This window comes from Gymnoscopelus braueri (genome assembly GCF_963280865.1).
Source record: "Gymnoscopelus braueri genome assembly, chromosome: 24".
NCBI lineage: Eukaryota > Metazoa > Chordata > Actinopteri > Myctophiformes > Myctophidae > Gymnoscopelus > Gymnoscopelus braueri.
Genome location: NC_137626.1, coordinates 14,211,697 through 14,239,196, shown reverse-complemented (window position 1 = coordinate 14,239,196; position 27,500 = coordinate 14,211,697). Strand labels below are relative to the sequence as shown.

The window sequence follows — 27,500 nt, the reverse complement described above, 5'->3', positions numbered from 1 at the left end:
GTGAGATGCTCTGCTCGCTCGCTCGCCCACTCCTTCTCCTCCTACCTGTCTGACAAGTGACTAGCAGAGAGAGAGAGAGAGAGAGAGAGAGAGAGAGAGAGAGAGATGGCAACTTCTTTTGCTGGCTCAACAATACTGCACGTTTTTTGACCTTGTTGATTTGCGCTGTACTTCTTACTCTATTTTTACCTAATTTGTAATGTTCTTTTAGCGCTGAGACACTTTGGTGTGCATTACGCACCTTCACCTTGGTGTCCCTACAGTATATATGCATGTCATTATATAGAAACAAATCCATTTGGTTCCATTTGTACACCCTCAAGAGTTACGGGGGTTCTTGAAAAAAAAAAAAAACGTTTGAGAACCCATAAAGCACCTCGAAATTGTACTTAACTCATTCAATTCGGTTTCCTTTGGTTTCCTTTGGCTATTCAAAAATACCAGATCTACAAGCTCATAGCGCGGCACCGAGTGCCGCGCTATGAGCTTGTAGATCTGCTATTTTTTTTAGAAATCTTGAAAATTGTGTGCAAATCTTTGAATATATTTTTCAAAGTGAACATTTTTAACTGAAATCTTTGCTTCTGGGGGATTCTACAAATGTCTTCTAAATCCTAACAGTTTTTCCTTTTTTATTTAACTTATGTCGCTATAATATCAGTGGTTCTCAAACTTTTCCATGTCAAGGACCCCCAAAATGATACGTATTTGGCCGCGGACCCCCATCTCAAGATATGTTGTTCCAGGGACCCCCCAGAAGCAAAAAAAAAAAGAGTTACAAATGTCCGCTTTTAAAATATATATATTGAAAGATTTGCACAAAATGTTCAAGATTTACAGATCTACAAGCTTGTAAATCTGCTAGTTTTGAATAGCCAAAGACATCTAAAAATTACACAGCTCCATTCCCGGTCTTAAGGGGTTAAAGTGCGGTACCTGAGTAAATGTACTTAGTTACTTTCCACCACTGGTTAGTACTCTCTAACAGTGGTTCCGGTGTCCTGCCTGTGGCATGGGTGTCATTACGGTGTCTGTCCCACCGCGTCAACCCGGGCCCTGGGCGTGACGAGGCACTCAATCCATCATGGAGCTCGCCTCGGCGCGGTGGACCGCTACCACACTCTATCCCTCAACCGGCACTCATTTCACACAGGGTGGGCACCGGAGCACAACGGCCCCCCCAAAATGGTGTGTGTGTGTGTGTGTGTGTGTGTGTGCGTGTGTGTGCGTGTGTGTGTGTGTGTGTGTGTGTGTGTGTCGGTGTCGGTGTCTGACCGACCGACCAGTGGTGGAAAAAGTACTAAAATGTTTTACTTAAGTAAACGTATCAATACTGCAATGTAGAAGTCCAAGTAAAAGTCCGGAATTAAAAATTTACTTGAGTAAAAGTACAAAAGTATTGGTATCCAAATGTACTTAAAGTACCAAAAGTATAAGTACAAACATGTTTGAAAATAGCAGATCTACAAGCTCACAACGCGTTGCGATGTGACGCGTTGTGAGCTTGTAGATCTGCTATTTTCAAATAGCCTCTGTATAAAATAGGGCTATAAAGTGATTAATGTATGTGTTATAATGTAATAATTTATATCTGCAAAGTAACTAAAGTTAGAGTAGAAGTGTATGAGAAGTATAGACAATTGGAAATACTCCAGTAAAGTAAAAGTACCTCAAATCTGTACTTAAGTGCAGAACTTGAGTAAATGTACTTAGTTACTTTACACCACTGCAACCAACCCACCGTTACCGGGCGAGTGGAGCTTGGGTCTGAGTCACCCGCCTTAACGCGCCCACATCGCCGTGATGCAGCACCGAATAACTGGCCTGACAGACAAGCACAGGGCTGGGCAGAAAGAGGCTCATGGGGGGCATTATTATGACCTGTTCTGTGTTTACGTGTGTGTGTGTGTGTGTGTGTGTGTGTGTGTGTGTGTGTGTGTGTGTGTGTGTGTGTGTGTGTGTGTGTGTGTGTGTGTCCAAATGTCCCCCACAGGTATAGTAGAGTTTGAGAAATAGACAGTGTGAGGACAATTTTCCCTGATAAATGGCTGTTTTTATGGTTAAAAAATATAGCTTTGTGGATTTAGATTCACGACTAGGGAAAGATTCAGGTTACTTGGGGTTATAGGATTAGGTATTTAGAGGTTAGGTTTAGGGGAGTGGTTCTCAAAGTGGGGACCCCCTGGGGTCCTTTGGGGGGGCGGGGCTCCAGGCGGTCCCCAGCAAAACTAGTTAATATAGCACAGGGGTCTGCAACCTGTGGCTCTGGAGCCACACGTGGCTCTTTAGCCCTTCCCTTGTGGCTCCCTGTAGCTTTAGAAAACATGAAAATTAACAATGTTTTTTCTTTTTTTTTTGATTTAAATTTGTATTTATCGTTGATGAGACATAGATTCTTACGTGCTCCAATACTGTAAAGAGGTGTAGAATAAATAATAAGTTTCAACATTTCTGTCAAATTTGCGTCAAAGCCTGCAACACATTTATTGGCGCGGCACCGGGCTAAATCGGTTTTGCGGCTCCAGACAGATTTTGTATTTATTTTGTGGTCCAAATTGGATCTTTTGACCTTAAAGGTTGCAGACCCCTGATATAGCATCACAATCATTTTAACCACCTTTTCCGTGTTGGCTATTCAAAAATAGCAGATATACAAGCTCACAAGCGTGTCTTTCGTGCCACGCTGTGATCTTGAACATCTGCTATTTTTTTAAATCTTGGGACACAAAAATGTTGACACAAAATCTTCTCTTCTGGGGGTCCCTGGCACAAAACAGTTTCAGATGGGGGTCCGCGATCTAATATATATACATTTGGGAGTCCTTTTGACTTGAAAACGTTTGAGAAACACTGATTTAGAGGTTATAGGTTTATGGGTTAGGGATGGGGTTTGGCAGAATTATACTCAGTCGCGCAACAGGAAAACAGCCGATCTACAAGTTTACACCGCGTCACAGCGCGATGCGTTTTGAGCTTGTAGATCTGCGATTTTCAGCCTATGTTCAATGTAGTCCTAACACTTTGATGTCCTTACAAGTATAGTGAGAAAAAAACAACGTGTGTGTGTGTGCGTGTGACGATTTGCATAATGAGTGCTTGCGTTCACGACTGTGTGTGTGTGTGTGTGTGTGTGTGTGTGTGTGTGTGTGTGTGTGTGTGTGTGTGTGTGTGTGTGTGTGTGTGTGTGTGTGTGTGTGTGTGTGTGTGTGTGTGTGTGTGTGTGTGTTGTGGGTCTCCTGGGTGTGCTGTGTTGTCTGCAATGCAGCAGCACAATGTTTTCACAACGGTAAGTCCAATAGGTCCGTTTTGTTTATGGTGGTGTATTTTGAAATCGTCCCCCAGGCGGTCCCGGTAGAAGATGACAGGATTAGTGCCCCCCCCCCGGGGAGACCAGAGGAGGGACGACCTTCTGATTAAATAGCTCTGCACAGGATCACTCCCCTGTCTTTTCCTCTCTGCTAGTCAAAACGGTCCCGTGAAATGACTGTAGTACCAGCCATGTGGGACTCTGTCCAACGGGTCGCAAATAAAATTGCTCACGTTAAGCCATTAAGACCGGGAACGCATAGTACTGTGTCATTTTAAGATTTCTTTGGGCTATTCAAAAATAGCAGATATACAAGCTCATAGCGAGTGCCACGCTATGAGCTTGTAGATCTGCTATTTTTGAAAAATCGTGAAAATGTGTGCAAATCTTTTGAATATATATATTTTTATAGTGAACATTTAAAATATAATTCTAAATACTAACAGTTTTTTTTAAAGAAAAAAAACTATGTTGCTATAATATCAGTGGTTCTCAAACTTTTTTCATGTCAAGGAACCCCAAAATGCCATGTATTTGGCTGCGGACCCCCATCTCAAAATATTGTGTTCCAGGGACCCCCCCAGATTCAAAGATTTGAGTTAAAAATGTATATATATATTCAAAGATTTGTACACATTTTCACGATTCTTTTCCAAAAAATAGCAGATCTACAAGCTCATAGCGCGGCTATTTTTGAATAGCCCAAAGAAACCTAAAAATGACACACAGATGCGTTCCCGGTCTTAATGGGTTAAAATAGCTCACGTTGGTGAGTGAGCTAATTTGGGCCACTGGTGGTCATTGGATTCAGAGATTTGCGGCGTTTGCAAAAGCAGATTCATAAACTTTTAAATGTGAAAAAGATATGTAAATACTTAAGAGCAGTGGTTCTCAAAGTGGGGTCTACGGGGGGCCTGCCGCAGGAGGTCTTTGATGAGGGGGGTTCCAGGAGGTCCCCAGCTATGACCGATAGGTAGGAGGGTCCCATTTGGTTCCATCTGTACACTCTCAGAGTTATTATGGGATCCTTGAAATGAAAACCTTTGAGAAACACTGATTTTTGAGAGGCCGTGGTGGTGAATGACCTCAAAGTCAGGCACAGAGGATAATATCTCTCTCTGCTGTCCGGCAGAAACCAGCTAACTCCAAAATGTTAATTTTTCAGGAAATGAAAAAAAAAGGTGGAGTTAGGAGGTTTTGTTCATCATTGATAAGAACAGCTGAATGGACCTCCAAGCTCACAGTGAGGTTGGAGGTCAAAAGGGGGTGGAGCCTGGAGTCAGCAAAACCAGCTAACTCCACCCCCCTTTGGTGGGGTTTAGCTGGTTTAGCAGAAAGTTTGAGGATCCAATGGAGTTAGCTGGTTTTGTCATAAGCGCTTTTTAATGCTTGTCATTGGTTCAATATTTTTTTAAGCAACACACAGACGTAAAGGGTGTTCAATGGCCCTGATTTATGGAATCAAATGCAAAAGCGTCAAAATGGTTTCTGCCGGACAGCAACGAATACAGTATATACATTTTTTAAAAAGCGGCAAGCTTGGTTCCTGACAGCTCCGCTACTCTCTCGTACATACTGTAGAAGGAAAACAACCTCCGCCCTTGGCACCTTATTGCCACCCGGCACACGTGGGAAGCAGACGGCTAATCGCTTCTACGTTGGCTGATATTGCATGGTGCTTTGAAGAGCACCATGCAATACCGCAATACCACGCCTCCCCCCAACCCCCCCTCCCCGCCGAGTGCATCGCTTATAGTATGTAGTATGGTGCAGTCCACATACAAGCGTAAGTATGACGTTTGTCACGCATGATTCCACCAAATTTGCCGACGGGAAGGAAAGCCGCCGTGGGAATATCATTGCAGCTCCTGCACTGCACTTCTGTTTTTTTCTTTTTTGTGTGTGTGGGGGGGGGGGGGGGGGGGCAATTGTCAGATGTAATTATGGGGCTGGATTTGCTGGTGGGGTTGGGGCGGAACCCATGCCTCTGCTTTTGATACCCCGCCCCCCCCCCCACATCGACTGATATGTAATTTATGTTTGATAATATCACAATTATCGCAATCTAATTAGAAATATACAGTAAGTATGTTAAGCACATTAACCCTTGCCATCCCTATTATGAGAAAATATGTCACCATTTTCTTCTATTATAGCGAAAATAGATATAGAAAATAACAGATCTCGTATTTGCAGCACGACCCACTGAGCTTGTAGAACGATGGGTCCATTTGTACGCTCTCACAGTTACAGACCTGTAAAAGGTCCAATTTTGAGGTACTTTTTACCTTACTGGAGTATTTGTCAATTGTACAGTAATTGTCTGTACTTTTACTTCTACTCCACTACATCTCAGAGGCAAATATTGTACTTTTACTCCACTAGAATTATTGGAAAACTTTAGTTACTAGTTACTTTGCAGATATAAATGACTATACTATAAAACATACATTAACCACTTTAGCCGCATTTTATACCTAGGCTACGCGACGCGTTGTGAGCTTGTAGATCTGCTATTTTCAAACATTTTAGTACTTTTACTTTTGCTACTTTAAGTACATTTTGATACCAATACTTTTGTACCTCTACTCAAGTACATTTTTAATTCCAGACTTTTACTTGGGTAACAGCTACTTCTACATTGCAATATCGATACTTTTACTCAAGTAAAACATTTGAGTACTTTTTCCACCACTGCCAGCGCGGTCTAATGACATGCAAAGCATCTCTTGTGATCAGTCTGTCGGACGCGTTCAGACCCCCGGTGGGCAGAGTGACGCAGAGCGGGGGCTGCATGTGGAAATTGATGAATGTCATTTGCCGGTTGACAGTGGTGACATTTGCCGTGCCCAGATTTTCAGCATATTGCTCCGTTCATAAATCGTGATTGCTGTCCATATTTTTATATGGACTTTATATATGAACACCTTAACCCTTCAAGACCTGGAACGCATCTGTGTCATTTTTTGATTTGAGCAAAAAGCATTATTTTACATATTTGGCTATTCAAAAATAGCAGATCTACAAGCTCATAGCGCGGCACTCGGTGCGTTATGATTTGAAAAATCAAGGAAATGTATGCAAATTAATATATTTATATTATTTTAAAGCGAACATTTTAACTCAAATCTTTGCTTCTGGGGGGTCCCTGGAACAAAATACTTTGAGATGGGGGTCAGCGGCCAAATACATATAATTTTGAGGGTCCTTGACATGAAAAAGTTTGAGCAATACTGACATAGAAACTGACGTTTTTCAGAAACCTGTTAGAAGACATTTAGTAAGAATCGGCCTCAGGCCTTAATGGGTTAAGGGGGATATTTTTTTTCCAGAGAGACTTTATAGTTGCCAACCTCTCTAACCCGTAAATTCTTGTGATTTGTGTGTGGAACGTCGTCTGCATGTATGCATGCATGCGTACGTGTGCGTACGTACAGTACATGTGTGTGTGCGTGTGCGTGTACGTGTGTGTGTGTGTGTGTGTGTGTCTGTCCGCGCAGGTGCGTAGGTAAATGCGAACACATGCAATTGGTTGGATTTGCTCTGGGAGGGGGACCAACGGACCGGTAGGCAGCACGGTTCCGGTAGGAGACACAAAGGAGACTCTTTGTGTCTCCTAACGGAACCGCTGCCGGTCATCAAATTATTGGCTTAGAGGAATGCGACAAAAACAAAAAAATATATCCATGAATTCAAGTCTCCATGGGGTGACTAAGCGGTAGGAAAAAAAGTCATTTTGGGGGTGAACTATCCCTTTAAGTGTTTAAGAAAGTGTCCCCCCTCCCCCTGGGTGTATTTTCTTTATTTTTTGGGCGGTGTAGCCGCCACTATGAGTGGGGTTGGGACACCTCATTAGCTGTATTGTGATTGGCTCATTAGTACACCCCTAGCTGTACTGTGATTGGCTGACTCTATTGGCTGACTCTATTCAGCACTGTGATTGGCTAGCGAGACACATGATGACATTATTAACCTATAAATAGGTTTATGCACTTCAAAAAATATATATTTTTTTGAAGTGAGCTTCCATCACTATGATGACCACTGTGATGACCACACCGCCCACTTCACACTGGGTGTGATTTTTTGGGCGGTGAAACCGCCCCTATATGTGAGGTTTGGACATCGACATTCGCTGCACTGTGATTGGCCACCATTGTACCCCCCCCCCACCTATTGTACCCCCCCAACCCTGCGCTGTGATTGGCCACCATTGTACCCCCCTAACCCTGCACCGTGATTGGCCACCATTGTACACTATTGGTGGCCAATTCAGGACTATTCAGGACTGTGATTGGCTAGTGAACACATGACACATGTGCATAGCGCTATAAATAGGACTATGGACTTAAAAAAAATATATATATGTTTAAAAAAAACCCCACACATTTATGTTTTTTTTAAAGTTAGGGGTGTACAATGGTTGGTCCACAATATTACTTTTCTTTAAGTGAACTTCCATCACTGTGATGACCACTGTGACCACACGGCCCACTTCACACTTTTTTCTCCTGTAGCGGCTGCAGGCGCACCTCGATAAAGCCAAGCAAACCTTGTCTCCTCTCTTTCCCCATCATCCTCCTTCTCTCTGCGCAGCCTGCCCCCCCCCTACAGCAGCGTTTAACCTCACCGCACAGGGCAGCAGCTGACAATCAGCGGAGGGGGGGGGGGGGGGGGGATCTGATATGAAGACGGAAGCAGCGGCCAGATTGCTGGCCGTGTTTATTATTTCACGATAGAGCACGGAAGAAGGCAAGAAGAAAAAAGAATAACAATCTCTCACCCTCTCTTTTTTACCCTCTTATCGTGAAACGAGTATTTGCATATAAATGACAGACGGCTCCCCGTTAAGGGGAAGAGAGAGAGAGAGAGAGAGAGAGAGAGAGAGAGAGAGAGAGAGAGAGAGAGAGAGAGAGAGAGAGAGAGAGAGAGAGAGACGGGGGGAAGAGGGAGACAAACGACAAATGAAGACGGAGTGTCATGAGAAGGCAAGCGAAGAAGGAACAGGCGCGGCGGCGGCGGGAAGATAGAGACGTTTTATCACTCGGCGAGGAAGAAGAATAAGAGGAGGAGGAGGAGGAGGGGGGGTCGGTAAATGTCGCCGAAGTCATGAACCTAAGCCGGAGTCACGTGGCGAATATATCGTCGCTGTCAGGCAGAAACCTCCTACTCCACTTTTTGTGGTATTTTTTTCGCCCTACTTGATCATAAAACAGCGTCACACAAAAGCATCTAAAAGTAGCAGATCTGCAAGCTCGAAACGCGGCGCGAAACGCGGCGCGAAACACGGCTGCGCTTTGAGCTCGTTTTAATCCTGAAACAGTTTTGGACATGATGTACTGTATGAGGTTTCCACCCGACATAGACGATATCCATTCTAAACTCATCGTTTTGTTCCTTGTTGGAGAATCTTAAAAAAAACACAATTTTTTTTGTTTACTTGATGAGTGGGAACATATACAACTTTTTTATACGTGAAAGGCTTTTCTCGCTTCAGAGATCTTTAACCCATTAAGACCTGACGGCCTTCTAAATCCCAACAGTTTTCCGGAAAAAAAACGTATGTTTCTATATCAGTGGTGCTCAAACTTTTTCATGTCAAGGACCCCCAAAATTATGTGCATTTGGCTGCAGACCCCCATCTAAAAAATGTTTAGTTCCAGGCACCCCCAGAAGCAAAGAATAGAATTAAAAATGTTCGCTTTAAACAATTATATATTTAAAGAGTTGCACACATTTTCATGATTTTTTTCAAAAATAGCAGATCTACAAGCTCATAGCGCGGCACTCGGTGCCGCGCTATGAGCTTGTATATCTGCTATCTTTGAATAGCCAAAGTGTAAAATAATGCTTTTCAGCTCAAATAAAAAAAATTACACAGATTCGTTCCATGTCTCAATGGGTTAAATAAGTGCTTTTTTTTCAGGATAACTGCATCCTTCGGAATAAGCCTTATTCCGTAGGACAGCTATCCTGAAACGAGGCATCTTGAAGCGAGTCGAACTTAACAGCCTGCTCAACATCGCTGCAGTTTCTGCTTGAAGTCACCATATGGCGGCAGTGCAATTCGAACCGTTATCCGATCGTAACTTTAGAGAGTGCACAAATGCAGTGGTGGAAGAAGTACTCGTATATAGTTATAGCAATAACACCATGTAAAAATACCCTGTTACAAGTAAAAGGCCTGTGTTCCAAATGCTACTTGAGTAAAAGTACAAACGTATTGGCATCAAAATATACTTAAAGTAGCAAAAGTAAAAGTACTAAAATGTTTGAAAATAGCACATCTACAAGCTCACAACGCGTCGCAACGCGACGCGTTGTGGGCTTGTAGATCGGCTATTTTCAAATAGTCTATGTATAAAATAGGGCTCAAGTGGTTGATGTATGTTTTATAATGTAATAATTTATATCTGCAAAGTAACTAGTAACTAAAGTTTTCAAATAATTGTAGTGGAGTTAAAGTAAAACATTAGCCTCTGAGATGTAGTGGAGTAGAAATAAAAGTATTGCAAATTGGAAATACTCTAGTAAAATTGTACTTAAGTACAGTACTTGAGTAAATGTACTTAGTTACTTTCTACCACTGCACAAATGTAACCAAATGGACTCATGCAAAAGGGAACCCCCCCCTCTTCCCTTTCCCCCTTAGATATTAAGGCGTCTGGGCTTCCGGCAGGGCTACTCACAGTACAGTCTATACAATAAAGATTTAGTTAATTAAGTTTATTTTCAGTTTATGACACCGGCACTTACTGTAACTAAGTATGAATCAGGCATATAACTCTGTCCCTAACTTCCCCAAATTGTACCACACTTTATGGGGGACATTTGACCCTCACAAGTACAGTAACACACACACACACACACACACACACACACACACACACACACACACACACACACACACACACACACACACACACACACACACACACACACACACACACACACACACACACACACACACACACACACACACACACACACACACACACACACACACACACACACACACACACACACACAGGAGAAGGCCACGGCTGATTGGTTTATTGACTGACGATTCTTTTCCTTTTTTCTTTGGTGCTCTCATCTCTACATGCTGGAGGTAGTGTACTTCAATCATGCAGGTAATCCCCCCCCCCCCTCCCTCACCTCCCCGGACCCCCCCCCCCCCCCCATGCGGTCGTGCTCTGGTGGTAGAGAGGTTAGCCCTCCTCTCTCTCCTCCACATCACAGCTATTTTCCTCTTAACCCATTCAGACCAGGAACGCATATATGTGTAATTTTTTATTTGAGCTATAACCATTTATTTTATACTTTGGCTATTCAAAAATAGCAGATCTTCAAGCTTATAGCACTATATATAATATATATAAAAACGTATGTTGCTTTAATCAGCGCGGTTCTCAAACTTTTTCATGTCAAGGGCAAAATTATATGTATTTGGCCACGGACCCCCATCTCAAAATATTTCGTTCCAGGGACCCCCGCGGAAGCAAAGATTTGAGTTAAAAATGATCGCTTTAGAAAATATACATATATTCAAAGGTTTGCACAAATTCTCGTGATTGTTCAAAAAATAGCCAAAGTATAAAACAATGGCTGAAGTGGTTACACAGCATGCGTTCCCGGTTTTAACGGGTTAATTGAGACCCACTCTGCTGCTGCAGCATTTTCTGCAAGGTGGAAAACGGCAGGTCAGGATTTCCAGACCTCTCTCGCTCTCTCACCCCCCCCCCCCCCCCCTCTCTCTCTCTGCAATCCCCATGTCTCTCTAACTGAAAAAAACATTACAAAAAGCCGGGCTACCACCAAGGCTATTGATTGATTTATTGATTGAATACTTAGTCAGAAATGTAAAACAGCACGTGGTACAGTAAGACAGACATTACAGCTAAAATGCATTAAAGTTAAAACACAAACTTGCCCACATGGAAAGAATCTATATGTTCCATATATGCAACTATATGTAACCTATATGCTACATATAAGGATCATATATGCGCATATATGTGCATATATACCACATATATGCCTGGTATAAGCTCCATATAGGCTGCATATATCTCACATATAGGTCAAAATCAGGTGCATATATGTGCATATACAGGGTATATAGGTCTCCTATATAGCTTGTTTATACTCTCATATAGGTCATATATGTTGATAATACAAGCCATATAGGTCTCCTATATAGCTTCTTTATCCATATATAGGCTCTATATGTTCATAATACAGGACATATAAGTCTCCTATATAGCTTCTTAATATGTAGGCCCTGTGTCCCATTATAGGATGTAGGCCACCTGAGAGTACTGTTTCTACTGTTTCTATTCCGTACAGTAAATGTTTCAGCTCAGTGGCAGATTCTGTATTATAGCCTGCTGCATGAATCACCCAATGACAGTATGGCATGTGAATGAATGTAATGTGATAACATTAAAATATCATGCAAGACTAAATTAGCACATTTGGGATGTGTTACATCAACACAATGGTAATGTCATCACATTTGATCCTAAATACATGTGACAAGGCAATGATTATGGAATATGGCAAGTGAGGAAAACAAGCTAATTTTCAACACAAACCCATAGCAAGCGAAAATCCTAAATGAGACCTCCATTATGTATCATTTGTGTCTCTAGATAAAGATGAGCACCAGCCGAGACCAAAGTGCATTTTCTCATTCTTCTCAATTTGAACTCCTGAGATATGACACTGTTCAGTCTCACAGTGATCACTGTTTGAGTTCTCAAAATGATCTTAATGGCGTCGCTATTATGGAGTCTCATCTCTGTCTTTCAGTGATCACTGTTTGAGTTCTTGGGATAATCTCACTAATATCTATTTTAAAGAGTCTCATCTCTGTCTTTCAGTGATCACTGTTTGAGTTATTGGGATAATCTCACTAACATCTCTTTCAAAGAGTCTCATCTCTGTCTTTCAGTGATCACTGTTTGAGTTCTTGGGATAATCTCACTAACATCTCTTTCAAAGAGTCTCAGCATGTCTATCTGATCACTAGTTGGGAGAAATATAATTATATACTTCATTAAGATAAAGCATATTAAACTTATGAACTCAAAATGATTTCACTTGTGGGTCAGCAGTGAATTCTAATTTGTAGGTGATTATCAGTTATTATTTTTTTATTATTACAACTGCAGGTCACAGTTTATGAAAACCTGCAGATCCTGTCAGTCAGTTCGGTCCATTCCGTAACAAATCTAACATTACATTGCGGACCGTACTCTATATCTGACCAAGAAAGCATATTCTGACTATATCATATGATGTCATCAATATTAAGCCGATATTTGGCAATGTCCATATATGGCCAAGATAGAATTAATTTACAAATCAAGATCATCACCTGGAAATCCATTCATGAATATAACAACACTGTCCTCATCAAACCCTGCATATCCACACGTGGAGGCCACTGAATCATCACCTCCCAGATAGCAAAAGATATTAATTCAATGTTGGATTTTGGTCAGATTGGTTATTTTTGGTTGAGGTTGAAAAAGCTATGTTGATTCAATGTTTAAATACAGATACGATTTCAACATTTAAAAAAATGTCATTGAATCAATTTAGTATAGATGATGGTTTTTCAATGTTGAAATGCCCAACAATGAATTGACATTGTTTCAACGTGTAGTGCTGATATTGCACACCCCCCCCCCTCATCTCCCCTCCCCTCGCACCCCCTCCCCTGCGAGAGGGTAGTCGTCACAACTCGCGAGACCATCTAAATCTCATGGGACTTGAGTTTTTCAAAGGAAACATTGGCGCGAATTGAGGCTTGTTGACAATTCACAAATACTACTAAGACAAACTGGTAAGTCCTTTACAATATAATGTATTATGCAATTCATATACCATCATCTGGCTGTCATCGTTTGACTAAATGTTAACTTGTGAATTATTACCGTGGCAACTACAGTGCAGACCTGAGCTTGTTAGCTAGCATGCTAGCTAATAATAGTTGACTGACTGGTAGGTGAGTTCTTATGGGAATAGAATGTATTATCCCGTTCAGATACCGTCACCCGACTCTCATCGTTTGACTAAATGTTATCTTTATGCTGTCCGGGGTTTGTAGCTTGTGTTAGTAAATAGCAATGCATGTTATTAAAGCAGCTAGCATGCTAGCTAACGTTAGCCCGTCGTTTTGTTAGCATGTTTCGTGATTAAATGTACTTTAATTTGTTTATCTGTGTTTATACAATAACAGATTATTAGCGTTTTTAACAGTTGTATAATCATTGTTGTAACCAGCACTACTGTGAAGCAGTTCGTTCATTTAATAGTGGTGAACTAACAAGGCAGAATGTATGGTGCTAACTCACTAGCTACTGGTGTTGTTAACCCAACGGGTACCAATTCACTTTGCCGGAAGCACTTCCGGTCTAGACCGGATACGGAAACTACATCCGTGGTTGCATGTGTGTATGTGAAAATTTACCGGATATAGGAGGCGGGATCTAGAGCATAATAGAAACCAGGTTAGCTCATGGAAAAGGCTTAATGTGGTGGAAGAAGTAATCAGATATTTTACTTAAGTAAAAGTAGCAATACCATAATATAAAAATACTCTGTTAAAAGTAAAAGGCCTTGTGTTCAAAATGTTACTCGAGTTAAAGTACAAAAGTATTGGCATCAAAATATACTTAAAGTACCAAAAGTAAAATGTTTGAAAATAGCAGATCTACAAGCTCACAACGCGTCACGATGCAACATGTGGTGAGCTTGTAGATCTGCTATTTTCAAATGTCCTATGTATAAAATAGGGCTAAAGTGGTTAATGTAAGTTTTATAATAATTTATATATATATACATACATGTGTGTGTGTGTGTGTGTGTGTGTGTGTGTGTGTGTGTGTGTGTGTGTGTATATATTATATATACGTGTGTGTAAAATATTTTGGAAGGACCTGATAAATTAATAATTTGGCTGATATATATATATATATATTTATATACATTGTTTTGTGCATATATTTATTGAATTATTTGTTTCCCTCTAAATTTTCAGGGTTGTGCTACAAGAGGACTGGAGAGGATTCACTGCAATACACAAGGCCTGGCCAAGTATAATAATTATAGCAGCACGGGCACCACCTCTTTTCTATTTAGACCTGTTGTAACCTATACGTTGTTATACCATTCAATCCGGGAGCCACCTCTGTGTCTCATTAGTTGTTGCTATATGTATGGCAACATAATGTTTTATAAATTTTTTTAGTAAAAATTTGAACGTTTTCAGAAAACTTAGGTTAGGTTTTAGGAGGTGTTTTTAGAATTGGCCTAAGTCAGATGAGCCAGAAAACAGCAGTGTGAAGCGATTTTTTTTTCAAGCCACCTAATTTTCCAGGTACAGTGGTGACACTGTCAGTTATGACACTAACTGCTACACCTACTTTAAGTATTGCCATGTATAATTCCAGTGCTGCCAGAATCCAGCCAGTACCCTTCTGTACCAACACCAAATGCAAGCAGTGGTATGTCATTAATTACTAACATGGCAAAACCAAATGTAATTGCATGAAAGCTTTACAAGCATTTAGTTCAGGTTATGTGTTCAAAGGTTACAGCGTCCACTATTCATGTCTTGTGTTCCCTTCTTTTAGCCTCTGGAGGAAGCTGCTCGGAGGATAACCAGCCTAATAATGGTAAGTGAACCACTTCACACTACTACCTCAGGGTGGACAGATTGTAAATGTGCTTTAGATAGAATTCATAGTTCATGTTTTGTGTTCTCTCATTTTAGGCTTTGGTGGAAGCTTCTTGGCAGAGTTGGAGTCAATGGACCCCTGCAATCATGGTAAGTAGACTAATAGGCTAGATGATTCTCTCAGCCACTCTTAGTGTGTCTCCAGTCTGTTTCAATAGGTGGTGGTTGGATTTCTAGTCGTGCCTTACTGGAGACCTTACTTATTTTGCAAGGATCTGTTAATGTTGGCACGATATTATATGAGAACTTGTATTTTACAGTGACCAATTAGGGCTATTTTAATCCATTTCAGGAGGGAACCACACTGGACAAGCATGGAATGGTATGTCTGTTGTCCCTGTGTCAACAAGAGCCTTTTTTATACATTTGTGATTATTTTATTAGCCATTACTAAACAGTTGCTGTGCCTTGGCTATTGTGCCATGACATACTGTAACTTATTAAAGACTGACATATTTGAACTTATAGCTCCTGCTACTCTAAACATTAAAACATACAGTCTTGATAAATTGCATACAAGCTTTTTTTAATATTTTAATTGTCCTCTTTTTAGACTTCGCTGGCAATCATCACCCCCAAGGCTATAAAGGTGAGTTAACTAACACATTCTCAAATCACTTTTTTTTTTACCACCAGACATGCACTAGGTACACTTGCTAGTGTATATGGTGCTCATTGATAACTACTTTGATGGTGCTTATTTGCCTTATTTTGTTCTGTCTGTCTTTCTCTAGGAATGCCAATGTATAACTCCAGCCCCTACCACACTGTGCCATCAGAGAAAACAAGGAATAAGAAGAGGGCCTTCAAGGACACGCTGATGCAGGACTGCATGTTTGGTGAGTCAATCTGCACCTCAAAATACTAGGTTTACTACAGTGGATTTGGCAATTTTTATGATGGATATTTAATTTAATTAAGTATTTTAACTTTTATCTCAAGTAAATAAGAACAGATGCATTTTCCTCACCATGGAATGAGCCTGATGGAAAATGCATCCACTCTTAAAGAAGCACTTCACCCATTTCCAACCTTAAGTTCATATAAGTGGTCCTCTGTAATGCTCACAATAAGATGGCACCATTTCTGTCTCAGAGGTGGTCTTTGCCTGTGGACAGTTCAGAAACCTGCCTACCAGTGACATCATTTCAAGCTAATGGACATTGAAAATGATGACCTGTCATGTCACTGGTAGGCAGGTTTCTGAGCTGTCCACTGCCCTCCTGAACAGAGTAGACATGAATGGTGGCATGTTTTACGAGCATTAGTGTGGATCAATTATATGACTATGGGGTTGAAAATGGGTGAAGTGCTCCTAAGGCCACCTGCCAGCTTTCTTATTTATCTTTATAACAAGTTTTTTTTACTTTTTTCCCCAGCGGCTGCTCGTCAATTTGACCAAATTGCTATACAGGAATGCACTGCAGAAGTGGCTGCGTCATGGCACGATGACCTGTGCCACGGCCTGCTGTTCTGATGGCTCCCACCATTCATCTGAACGGAGCTGGCGATCACGTATCCGCGTGCACCCCATCCCCTGCACTCCTCCACAGTCACCCAACACAAACACCAAGCATGACGAATGTCCACTACCATGGAGAGGGTCGTTCGATGGCGACAGACATCCTAGTGGTCAGCGAGCCCCGACCTGACCTGAAGGCAAGATGGGAGGAGGCCCAGAGCACCTCCCCATCGTTCGACGAACTGATGGACCAAGCGGACGTGCTGATGCACTACGGTATATTAATCACAACATGAACATTAGTATTCACTCTCAACAATATTCGGTGTCCGGAGCGCTCTGCTTGCTGCTGAAACATTGGTAATTCATATTGGTCTTATAACTTCTGTTATTGGTTAGGGATTCACATTTAATTGTAACTAAGATTAGGGATTCATTAATAAAACATCAATGATGAGTAACTTCTTCTGTCTATTCTCTTGGGTCTGTGTCCTTCCTGAGCAATCCAAACGATCACGTTCAGAGGTTTTGCTACCAGATAACCAGCAGGTAACTTAGGATGTAGCCTCTAACAGCTCCCACCTGTCGGGGAATGATGCTCTATTCATATACTGTAGGTGGCCCAGCCATAACAGAAGTCATGTTGAAATTGTACAGGTATAATTACAAACTGGAGTAATTTAATTTAACCTGGTGGTCAAACTGGATGTCCATGTACTTCCCAAAGCGACTTGAGTTGTCATTCTTCAGGGTTTTGGCATTTCCAAAAGCCTGGCAGGGGAAAAGGAGTGTCCCGGAGCTTAATTTAATTTAAAACTTTTTTTTTTTTATCCAGCTGTTTGACACTTTAAAAGCCATAATGTTTCATGTTTTCATATTATAACTTGTTTAAATAAAGTGTTAAAGTTCTACATTGGGGTTTCTATTGGATTTGATTAATGTGTACAAACTTATCACCTATTTTATAGGTGATATAGGTATCATATAATTATGTTTCATTGCATTATGTAGATATAGGTACATACAGGTCATATATGTACCTATATGTTACATACAGGTCATATGTACCTATATGTTACATACATAAAATTGGCACCTTTCCTATATGTATATGCACATATATGCACATATATGTACATATATGTATATGCACATATATGTACATATATGCACATATATCACATATATGTACATATACATATAGGAAAGGTGCCAATTTTATGTATGCGAACATATATGCGGTCCTATATTACAAACATATATGACGCATATAGGTTCTTTCCATGTGGGTGTTTCCATTGTCCTGTGTCTCTCTGCCTCTCCCGGTCTCTCTCTCGCCACGTACTCTCCCCCATCTCCTCTAATGCCAATTTATGCTCCGTCATACGATGGTGTCTCGCGCCAAAAAAAGTGTAATCTACAAGCTCTACAACTCGTCACAGAATTGACAGGTTGTGAGCTTGTAGATCGGCTATTTCTTTTTGCACGAGACACCTTTGTACGGCAAAGTAGGAATCGGGCTTCTCTCTCTTGTATCTCTCTCTCTCTCGCTTCTCTCTACTTCTGGAGTAGTGTGCCGTTTGAAGTTGATAAGTTCCTTTAGGGACGTTGCTTGGCACGGGGCCAGTTATGACAAGACCTCCTGAGGGCACCCAGAGGTTGATGTCGTGTGTGTGTGTGTGTGTGTGTGTGTGTGTGTGTGTGTGTGTGTGTGTGTGTGTGTGTGTGTGTGTGTGTGTGTGTGTGTGTGTGTGTGTGTGTGTGTGTGTGTGTGTGTGTGTGTGTTTGCGTGCGTGTGTGTGCGTGTGTGTGTGTGTGTGTGTGTGGATAACGACACAGTGCGTTATAGTGTTTGGCATCACTTCCCGCCGATGGAACGATTCACTCGGCGTACAACAGCCCTCTGTAGGCCTCTAAACCCAATTTATCACCCCATCACCACCCTCCCCCACACCCCCTCTTCCCCCCCCCCCCCTCAAAAAAAAAAGGAACACACGCCTCTCCTTAGATGACCATAAAATATAGGGGGCAGTAACAAAAATGACATAACATTTGTGTGACTTTATGTCTGCGTCTGGCCTTTTTAAATCACTTGACGAGATGGTTATGTTTCTAGAAGTTTTCGGTTTATCCCACACGGGAGAACCGAGTTCCAAGGTGGTTCCAACTGGCTGAGCCCCAGCTTAGTGGCTATGGAGCACGTGGTTCTCAAACTTTTGGACTAATCCTTCACACTCCTTCACGCCTGTGTTCCACCTTATATATTAGGTCATGTTGCGAGGGTTGTTCTTAGCGAGACATAGAGGGCGATAGCCCTTGTTTCAATTTCAAGCCCCCAGTTTGTTATGCATTAGACCAGTGGTTCTCAACCAGTGGTCCGGGGACCACCAGTGGTCATCGAGGGGGTTCCAGGTGGTCCCCAGCTAAATGAAAAGTTTGAAACCAAATGGACCCTTACAGATTACATTACATTACAGTCATTTAGCAGACGCTTTTATCCAAAGCGACTTACAATAAGTGCATTCAACATAGGTAGGGAACAAAACTACTAATCACCAGAAGTATTAAGTGCATTCTCTTCTAAAACAAGCAACTAAGAGTATACCTATAGCGCTTAGGTAAAGTGCAATATACTGTATCAGCTACCTACTTTCTTAAACAGACGAGACAAATAGGAAAATCAAATGAGCAAGAGCTAAAACAAATAAGTGTATCGACTAAACAAGATCCAATAAAACAATAAAACAAGAGTTCGTACAACTAGTTAACAACAAGTAAGCAAGGCGAGGAGGAAGGGTAGTGTTTCCTGAAGAGGTGGGTTTTCAGCCTGCGGCGAAAGATGGGCAGTGACTCTGCTGTCTTAATAATTAGACATTTAACTGTTGAGAGTGTAAAAAATGCATGATACGCTCTCAAGAGTTAAATTATTGTTAAACATCTGCATTACTACAAGAAGTATGCACAATTAGAGAATGTAAAATAATTGTTATTTTGATCAACGTTTGCCTGTTATCTCTCCTATTGGTACCAACATCAATACAGCATGGAATTGTGGACAAAATCTTATCCAACGATAACACAATATTCAAAGTTTTGGGTCCGAGAGGCTAAATCTCATCAAATGGTGGCCCGTGGCTCAAATGCCGAATAAATAATGGAACTTGATATGAAAAGGGTTCAAAACCACTGCATTAGACTACGGACCCCTCATATAACTCATAGTGGACAGTGAACAAATGGAACCAAATGGACCCAACCACTGCAGATGTGCTAGTTAGGCTAGATTGGTTAAAACTAATGAACTATGAACTCAGAGAGTGTACAGATGGAACCAAATGGACCCCTTATGGGTCCATTTAGATCCATACGTACACTCGCTGAGTTAAAATCAACACTCCTTACATGGAGTCAACAAAACCAAACGAGTTGACAAAATCGATCGATTGTCCTGTATTCATTCAACAAAACCAACAGGGCAGTAGCTGTTACCAACAGAAATAGCACAATAGAGCCTAGGGGTGGCTTATTTCTATTTCAGGCCTGTGAAGAAAGCGTTTTTTAAATGAGATTAAGTGGGTATATTATTGTAGTGCGAGAATGGTCTGAATGGGGCCCTCATCTCTTGAAATATCCCTTTCTCTTGAATCCATTGTAATATCATTTCAAGTGCGTTTCGAGTATGTTTAATGAAATAAAAGTGTACTTTGCAGTCGTACCTAAGAAAATACATACAAAAAAAGTTTTATAATTTTGATATAGCGCAAAAAAAGAGGTTGTAACTCATTTTGGCACCGAAAATCGATGCATCATAAGTCTCAAAATTGTACTGTATGTAATCCTACCGCATAAGCGTTTATGAATAAGGCGTGTGTGTGGGTGGGGGGGGGGGGGGGCTCTTTACCGAGTAAATGACACAAACAGAGCAAACGTGAAGAGAAACTCAGTCTTGACAAATGGCCCTGTCTCTGTTTAATGGAGTGCTTAAAATCTGTCTATGGGCTCGAAGTCCCCATTTAGATGCGGTGTCAGTGAATGTGGCTCTATTAAATCTCGCTTTTCTATGCAGTGAGTGACACGCAAACATTTGCTCTGCCATCATTTGGCGAAACAACAACAACAATGGGCGCCCTTTCTCTCTCTCTCCGTCTGACAGAGTGGTATTTGCCAACACACATTTGGATAGCAGACTGAAGGATATGCCCCGTTTGTATTTATGACTCGTGGTTAGCATGCGGTCGCTAACGTCACACTTTATACCGGCTCAATGGTTTGTGCTTATTGAAGAGCTATACTGGGGTTGTCATCATTGTTTGCGGCTCGGCTGATTGGCTAATTCCCTCACCGGTCGTGTTCCGGGCAAAGCAAAGGTCTGGCGAGGAAGGGAGGGGGGGAATGCTAATCAGGTTCAATTAGGGCTTTGTATCACGTTTGTTTCCTGCCAAACCCACCCACACACACCCACACACACACACAGAGCCATCTACCAACAGTTTGACTCGGGAGAATTGTCGCTTTTCAATGTGACAGACTGTGTGAGATGACAGACGGTGTGTTGCTGCAACACAGAGTCTCAAACTAGCAACAGGAAATGAGAGCCTTTCTGCATAAAGCATGCTTTTCATATACGTTGCTGTAGGGCAGAAACCCCTTATCTGCATATTTTCACTTTATTTTAACTTTTTATTAACCCTTTAAGACCGGGCATGCATCTGTGTCATTGTAGATTTATTTGGCTATTCAAAAATAGCAGATATACAAGCTCATAGCGCGGCACTCAGAACAGGGGATTCTACTGTATAGGCAGGCAGTGGTAGGAAAAAAAATGGAGTGATATATTTTCTTGAAGCAAACCTTTGCAAGAACACTGTGCAATGATATGAGATCAATCCATTGACTCACAGAGGCGAGCTGATAACACACACACACACACACACACACACACACACACACACACACACACACACACACACACACACACACACACACACACACACACACACACACACACACACACACACACACACACACACACACACACACACACACACACACACACACACACACACCGTCGGCATATGGCAGGGAGCGACTGTTTTTTATAAACGTGTCAAAAATATAAGCTGTTTATATTAGCATTTTAGTGAATTATTACCTAGAGTAAGACAGACTGCTGTGGGTGGACAATGCCCTCGTTCCATTTCTCTCCTCCCTGGATTGACCAATCGATCTGAACTTGCACATAGACATTGACCGTTGCCATATGCAGGGAGTGAGGACGCTGTTTTTTTTTTTTTTTTAATACGTGTAAGTGTAAGCTGTTTTGTTAGCGTTTGTGTGAACTCTCACTGTTTCTGGACCTGGCCTCAGGGCTATAGACACTGATACATACACTGAAAGAGAAAGAGAGAGAGAGAGAGAGAGAGCTGGTTCGACGGTGCAAAGTTATAAAGGACGTTGATTTAAATGCATGGCATGCAGCAGCAGCCAGGCCGAGGCTATATAGACTTGGCACACTGTGATATATTCCTGTGTTCTCGTTCATGTAGGAGTGTGTCTGTGTAGTCAATAAAGCCCAGGAGCTTTTTGACCCGAGGCCAATTCTACAAAATGCCTTCTAAATCAGTCGTTCTCAAACTTTTTCGTGTCAAGGACCCCCCCCCCCCCCCCCCCCCCCCCCATAAATGATTATGTATTTGGCCGCGGACCCCCATCTGAAAATGTTTTACACCAGGGACCCCCAGAAGAGACGATTTGTGTAAAAGAAATGCAAAATTATTCAAAATATTCAAAAATAGCAGATGTACAAGATGTACATTTTGAATAGCCAATGTATTAAAAAATGTGTAAATGGCTTAAAATGTTGTAAAAAAGAAATTTAGCTGGGGACCCCCTGAAACACCCCCCAAAGGACCCCCCGAGGGTACCCGGACCCCACTTTGAAGAACGACTGTTATAAAGGACGTTGATTTAAATGCATGGCATGCAGCAAGCAGCAGAGCCAGCCAGCCAGGCTGGGGATATATAGACTTTGGCACGCTGTGATATATTCCTGTGTTCTTGTACATGTCGGTGTGTGTGTGTGTGTGTGTGTGTGTGTGTGTGTGTGTGTGTGTGTAGTCAATAAAGTGCAGGAGCTTTAATTACAAAACGGTCCCATCAATTGTGTTCGGCACAAGAACCCACATGCAGTAGCACAGTGTGTGTGTGCTGCTGTTGTTTGTCTTGTCGTTTGAATGCTTATGGACCCACAATGGAAACAAGGAGAACGGTCACTTTATGCATGGACTCCAAAAGCTGGACTTTTTGCTTATCTTCCTTTACAATGACTGTCGTTTGGACTCCTATTCTATAATGGTCATTTGACTGTGTGTACTCCACTGTACTGTATTTCGATGAATTGAGTACAAAGGACCCGCAGTGGAAATGAAACAAGCCATAGAGCTTTCTCGGTCTGTTAACTCATTGACTGCCAGCGTGAACATCATCTATACTGTAGCTGCCCTTGTCAGCGACTCAGAGCGTTTTTTACAAACCTTTGAAAAATCATAGAATATGTTTTTCTTCTTTGACAGCACTATCATCGGTAGTATGTTGGATTCATGTTAATGTGTATTTTCAGACATTTAACCACTTAAATTGTCAATACTTGACCTTTCACTCTGTACTCTGTGCATTTTTTCCCCCTCTCTTTGCAGAACATGGACAATCTACAAGCTCTTGTAAATCTGCTATGTTTGGTTAAAGTTAAGGATGCTAGGGAAGTGGTTCATGTAAAACAATAATAAATAAAATCCTATCACTGTAGGTGAACAGTGTAAACATCTGTGTGGAGTTTGCATGTTCTCCCCGTGTCTCCTAGGGTAGTTAATACCCTCACAAAAACATGTAGTAATCCTGGTCACTATACCGCCTCCCCCATGACAGCCGGGGCGCCTGATGGAGGGGAAGGGAACTGGTTGGAATAACGTGTTCCTTCCACGCGCTACGTCCAACCAGGGAAACTCCCCCCTGTCAGGTGACAAGAAGGTCAGTTGGCTCTCATGCCTGAAGGAAGCATGAGGCCCTGGCCTCCCTACTGTGGGGTGACAGGTGTAATACTGGTGTAGGGCTGGTGTAGTGCCCAGGATCACTTAGGAAATTGGCACCGGGTGAAAAAAATGGGTTACAAAAATCGCGGGATAAAAATTTAGAAAAAAAAAAAAAAAAAAATCCTATCACACAAAGATTTGGTCCCCCCCCCCTGTAGTAACTCTGAGAACCCCCTAGGGGTCCCGGACCCCCTTGTTGAAGACCCCTGCTGTACAATACAGAACAGTTATATATTTTTTAGTTTATTTTTAGTATTCCATTGTAAAAATGTGTGAACTGTAGCCTTTTATCTGCGGCGCTGATGTGAGCGGAAGGCATCAAAGCCTTGGATAGCTGGTGTTCAGCAGTATATAAAGCAGTTATTGTTTACTGCTTGGCGGATGCAGCATGGCCTTGCTAAATCACTACAACCCACGCTTCATTTGTCCTTTATTACCCTTTCTACACAGGCCTATGAGTAGAATGTACGGTTGTTTTCATTTTAATCTACGTTTGAACGTATAATCAATCAGTGGCGGACATAGAAGTGCATTTACTTGAGTTCTGTAGGCTACTTATATTAAAGTGGCACTACAGTATATGTAGTTTTTAAATGAATACAATGTAATTTAATACAATATAACTTGTACAATTGGGGTGGTTGTATTTTGTCTCCCTGCTCTTCTATTGAGACATTCAGAACGTGTCAAAGGTCATGTCTCACCTAGACACAGGCTCTGGCACGGATTTTGACCTGATGGTCAAGATTCAATTTATCTCCTGAGCAAGCAGGCAGGCTCTATTAGCTCAATGGTATAAAAAAAATTGCAGCACTTGCGCAATTTGCGCAGCAAACCGGTAAAAAAATAAATCTGGCAGCTAATGAGTTAAGCTAATCATCTGGGGACCTCCCACAATAATTTGGGGGCCCCCATGGGGATTCCGACCCCCGGTTTGGGAACCAATGATCTACGTGACCCGACAGATAAGTAGAAGATGGACGGACGGACGGACAGACATATCTGTGGTCACAATGACTCATTCCCAATAACATGCTGTGTGTTATTTGGTTTGAAACGATGTTTCGAGGTCCCCCACGGGTCCTAATTGGGTCCCAGGGATCAAATCGTTTGGTTTCCCGAGGACTAATGCATATTGTAAGACAGAAAACCTCTTATCTCTATATTTTATATGTTTCTTTGTAAAATAATGCCCTACTTCGCCTTACTACAGTGACACAAAAGTAGCAAAAATTGCCGATCTGTTCCAGCTGGATCAATGCAACTCACATAGTAGGCTATACCGTAGTTCACATTTATCAGTATCACAATGGAAACGTATTTTTCGATGATGTAAAGACAAAAATAAATGTTATTTTAATGTTATGTTATCAATGCAATCGAGTGACTTGCCAATTATTTGGGAAAGTGGTAAATGGTGCATTTATATAGCGCTTTTATCCAAAGCGCTTTACATAGATTGTGCATTACTTTCACACACACATTCACACACCAATGGCGAAGGAAACCATGCAAGACACCAACCTGCTTATCGGGAGCAATTAGGGGTTCAGCGTCTTGCTTAAAGGGGAATTTTGGACTAAAGTTTTCTTACCTTTTCTGTGACGTTATGATATCTTAGGATGAATGGTACAGTTGAAATTTTTCATAACTCCACCCCTGAGCCGCCACAGCTTAAAGGGGTAGTTCACCCCCAAAATAACTTTTTTTCTATTGATTCCTCACCACCTGGAGCCTTGAATTCATAGATATTTTTTAGTTTTTGTCACATTCCTAAGCCAATAATTTGATTTTAATAAATTTGTCCCCATTGATTCCGGTAGGAGACACAAATGCATTTGTGTCTCCTACCGGAATCAATGGGGACAAATTTATTATAATCAAATAATAAAGGAAGGAATGCGACAAAAACAAAAAAATATCCATGAATTCAAGGCTCCATGGGGTGAGTAATCAATAGAAAAAAAGTTATTTTGGGGGTGAACTACCCCTTTAAAAGGTGCGCGGATAGGCCTTAGGTTAGATCACATATTTTAATAGCTTTTTTTTTTTTTTTTTTTTTGTGAGATCTGACGTTCATAGTGACAGAACACTATGCAACCAAAAAAAAAAAAAAAAAAAAAAAACAGAAGTCTCGCTAGACGAGATTGAAATCTCGAGATTTCAATCTCGTCTAGAGAGGCTTCTGTTTTTTTTTTTTTTTTTGGGACAGTGTTCTGACAGAACTATGAACTTCAGATCTCACCACATTTTCTTTTTTAAAAAGCTATTAAAATATGTGATCTAACCTAAGGCCTATCCGCGCACCTTTTAAGCTGTGGCGGCTCAGGGGTGGAGTTATGAAAATTTTCTACTGTACCATTCATCTTAAGATATCATAACGTCATAGAAAAGGTAAGAAAACTTTAGTCCAAAATTCTCCTTTAAACTACACTTAAACACTAACTCTGGGGGAGCCCGGGATCGAACTGGAAACCTCGCGGTTCACCATTCGCCCGCTCTGCCGGCCACTCTACCCCTGAGCCACTGCCGCCCCATCTCAGGGGGGCCCACTTGCAATAGCCTCACGGCCCACACGTTGGGAATCACTGTTCTATATGCTGTTTCTGTCAGTTGTCAACATCACAGAGGAATGTTCCTGTTTTACACGTGAGATCAATCTCTCTGCTGCACTCTATGTGATAGCTGTGAGAGCGGGTCAACCATCCATTCATAATTCATGATGTCTGGCTTCTTGTGGCTGCTGCCTGCTGCTACACTGATAAAAAATAAATAAATACAAATAAAATACGTTCAGTGCCATATAAGGTTTAAAGGTGAACATAGATTTGTGTGCTCCGGTGTAAATTGGGGTTATAATGTGAACGTCTGTCAGCCGGGACCTCTTCCTCTAAAAGGTCAAGCTCTTTCTTTCAAAGTTTCTATTCAATAGTCCCCGGAATGTTTTGAAGGGTCTGGACGAGAGCGTAAAGGCCATAACCCGCTCAATAGGAAGCAGAACTTTTTCAGCAAAAAAAAAAAAAAGGCATAACGTGTCGTGTGTTCTCACTGCGATGTTGCCTTCACGACTTTAGTTTTTTAGTCGTTCTTGTTCTCTGACCTCCCCCTCTCAGTGATTAGAGTAAATAAGCTCTATGCACAGCAGCCATTTTGGAGAGAAATTGGGCCTCTTCTTACTTCCTTCATTCTGCTACACCAGTGGGTCTCAAAGTGTGGTCCAGGGACCCTCATGGTTCCTTGAGGGGGTTCCAAAAGGCCCCTTAAAAAGGTGTGTAACTCTGAGAGTGTACAAATGGAACCAAATGGACCCTGGTTCCATTTGTACACTCTCAGAGTTATGGGGGGAAATTCATTAATTAAAAGGTTTGAGAAACACTGTGCTACACTAAATGGAACAGAGCCTTCATTAGTATCATTGGTAACACCTGTGAAGGAAGTAAGGAAGAGGCCCAATTCCTTTCCAATATGGCTGCTGTGCATAGAGCCTAGTGTCTCCATATTCAAACCTTTTGTGTTTTTTCATAAATGAATGCCCTACTTGATCATACTACAGCGCCACACAAAAAGCATCAAAAGTAGCAGATCCACAAGCTGGAACATTTTTGAACGATTACGAGTCGGACCTCGGTCAGAAGACATTCCACACGTTTTCTGCTGTCTTGTTTTTGGTGGTTTCTAGCAGGGCTGCGTGAGCTGTCACCGCGAGAAGTGTCCAGTCTCGCGCTAACCAGGGGTGTTTTGGTCGCTTCACGCGACACCACGGCGTGGGGGCAAGATTTTTTCACGAGCACGCACGGCACGGTGCGGATGCGTACGCGCGATAGCATGCGTGCGATGTGCGCGTGACATCATTAGAATAGCGTTCCGACAAAAAACTAAATCACCAATACACCC

At 41.7% G+C, this 27,500-nt stretch overlaps 2 protein-coding genes across 2 annotated transcripts in view; one reads left to right on the top strand and one right to left on the bottom strand.

The window, feature by feature from the left end:
- The window catches only part of LOC308080139 (interleukin-1 receptor accessory protein-like 1), a gene marked incomplete at both ends in the record, with an annotated part of 619,302 nt that overhangs the window by 421,711 nt on the left and 170,091 nt on the right, over nt 1–27,500 (bottom strand). The window lies entirely within an intron of this gene.
- LOC308080175 (uncharacterized protein) lies at nt 13,112–16,533 on the top strand (the record flags this gene model as incomplete). Its single annotated transcript, XM_080421951.1, has 9 exons — nt 13,112–13,160; nt 14,358–14,413; nt 14,770–14,823; nt 14,953–14,994; nt 15,093–15,146; nt 15,349–15,378; nt 15,610–15,645; nt 15,791–15,895; nt 16,436–16,533. Coding segments are annotated over exons 2-9 (420 nt in total). The 5' UTR covers nt 13,112–13,160; nt 14,358–14,412.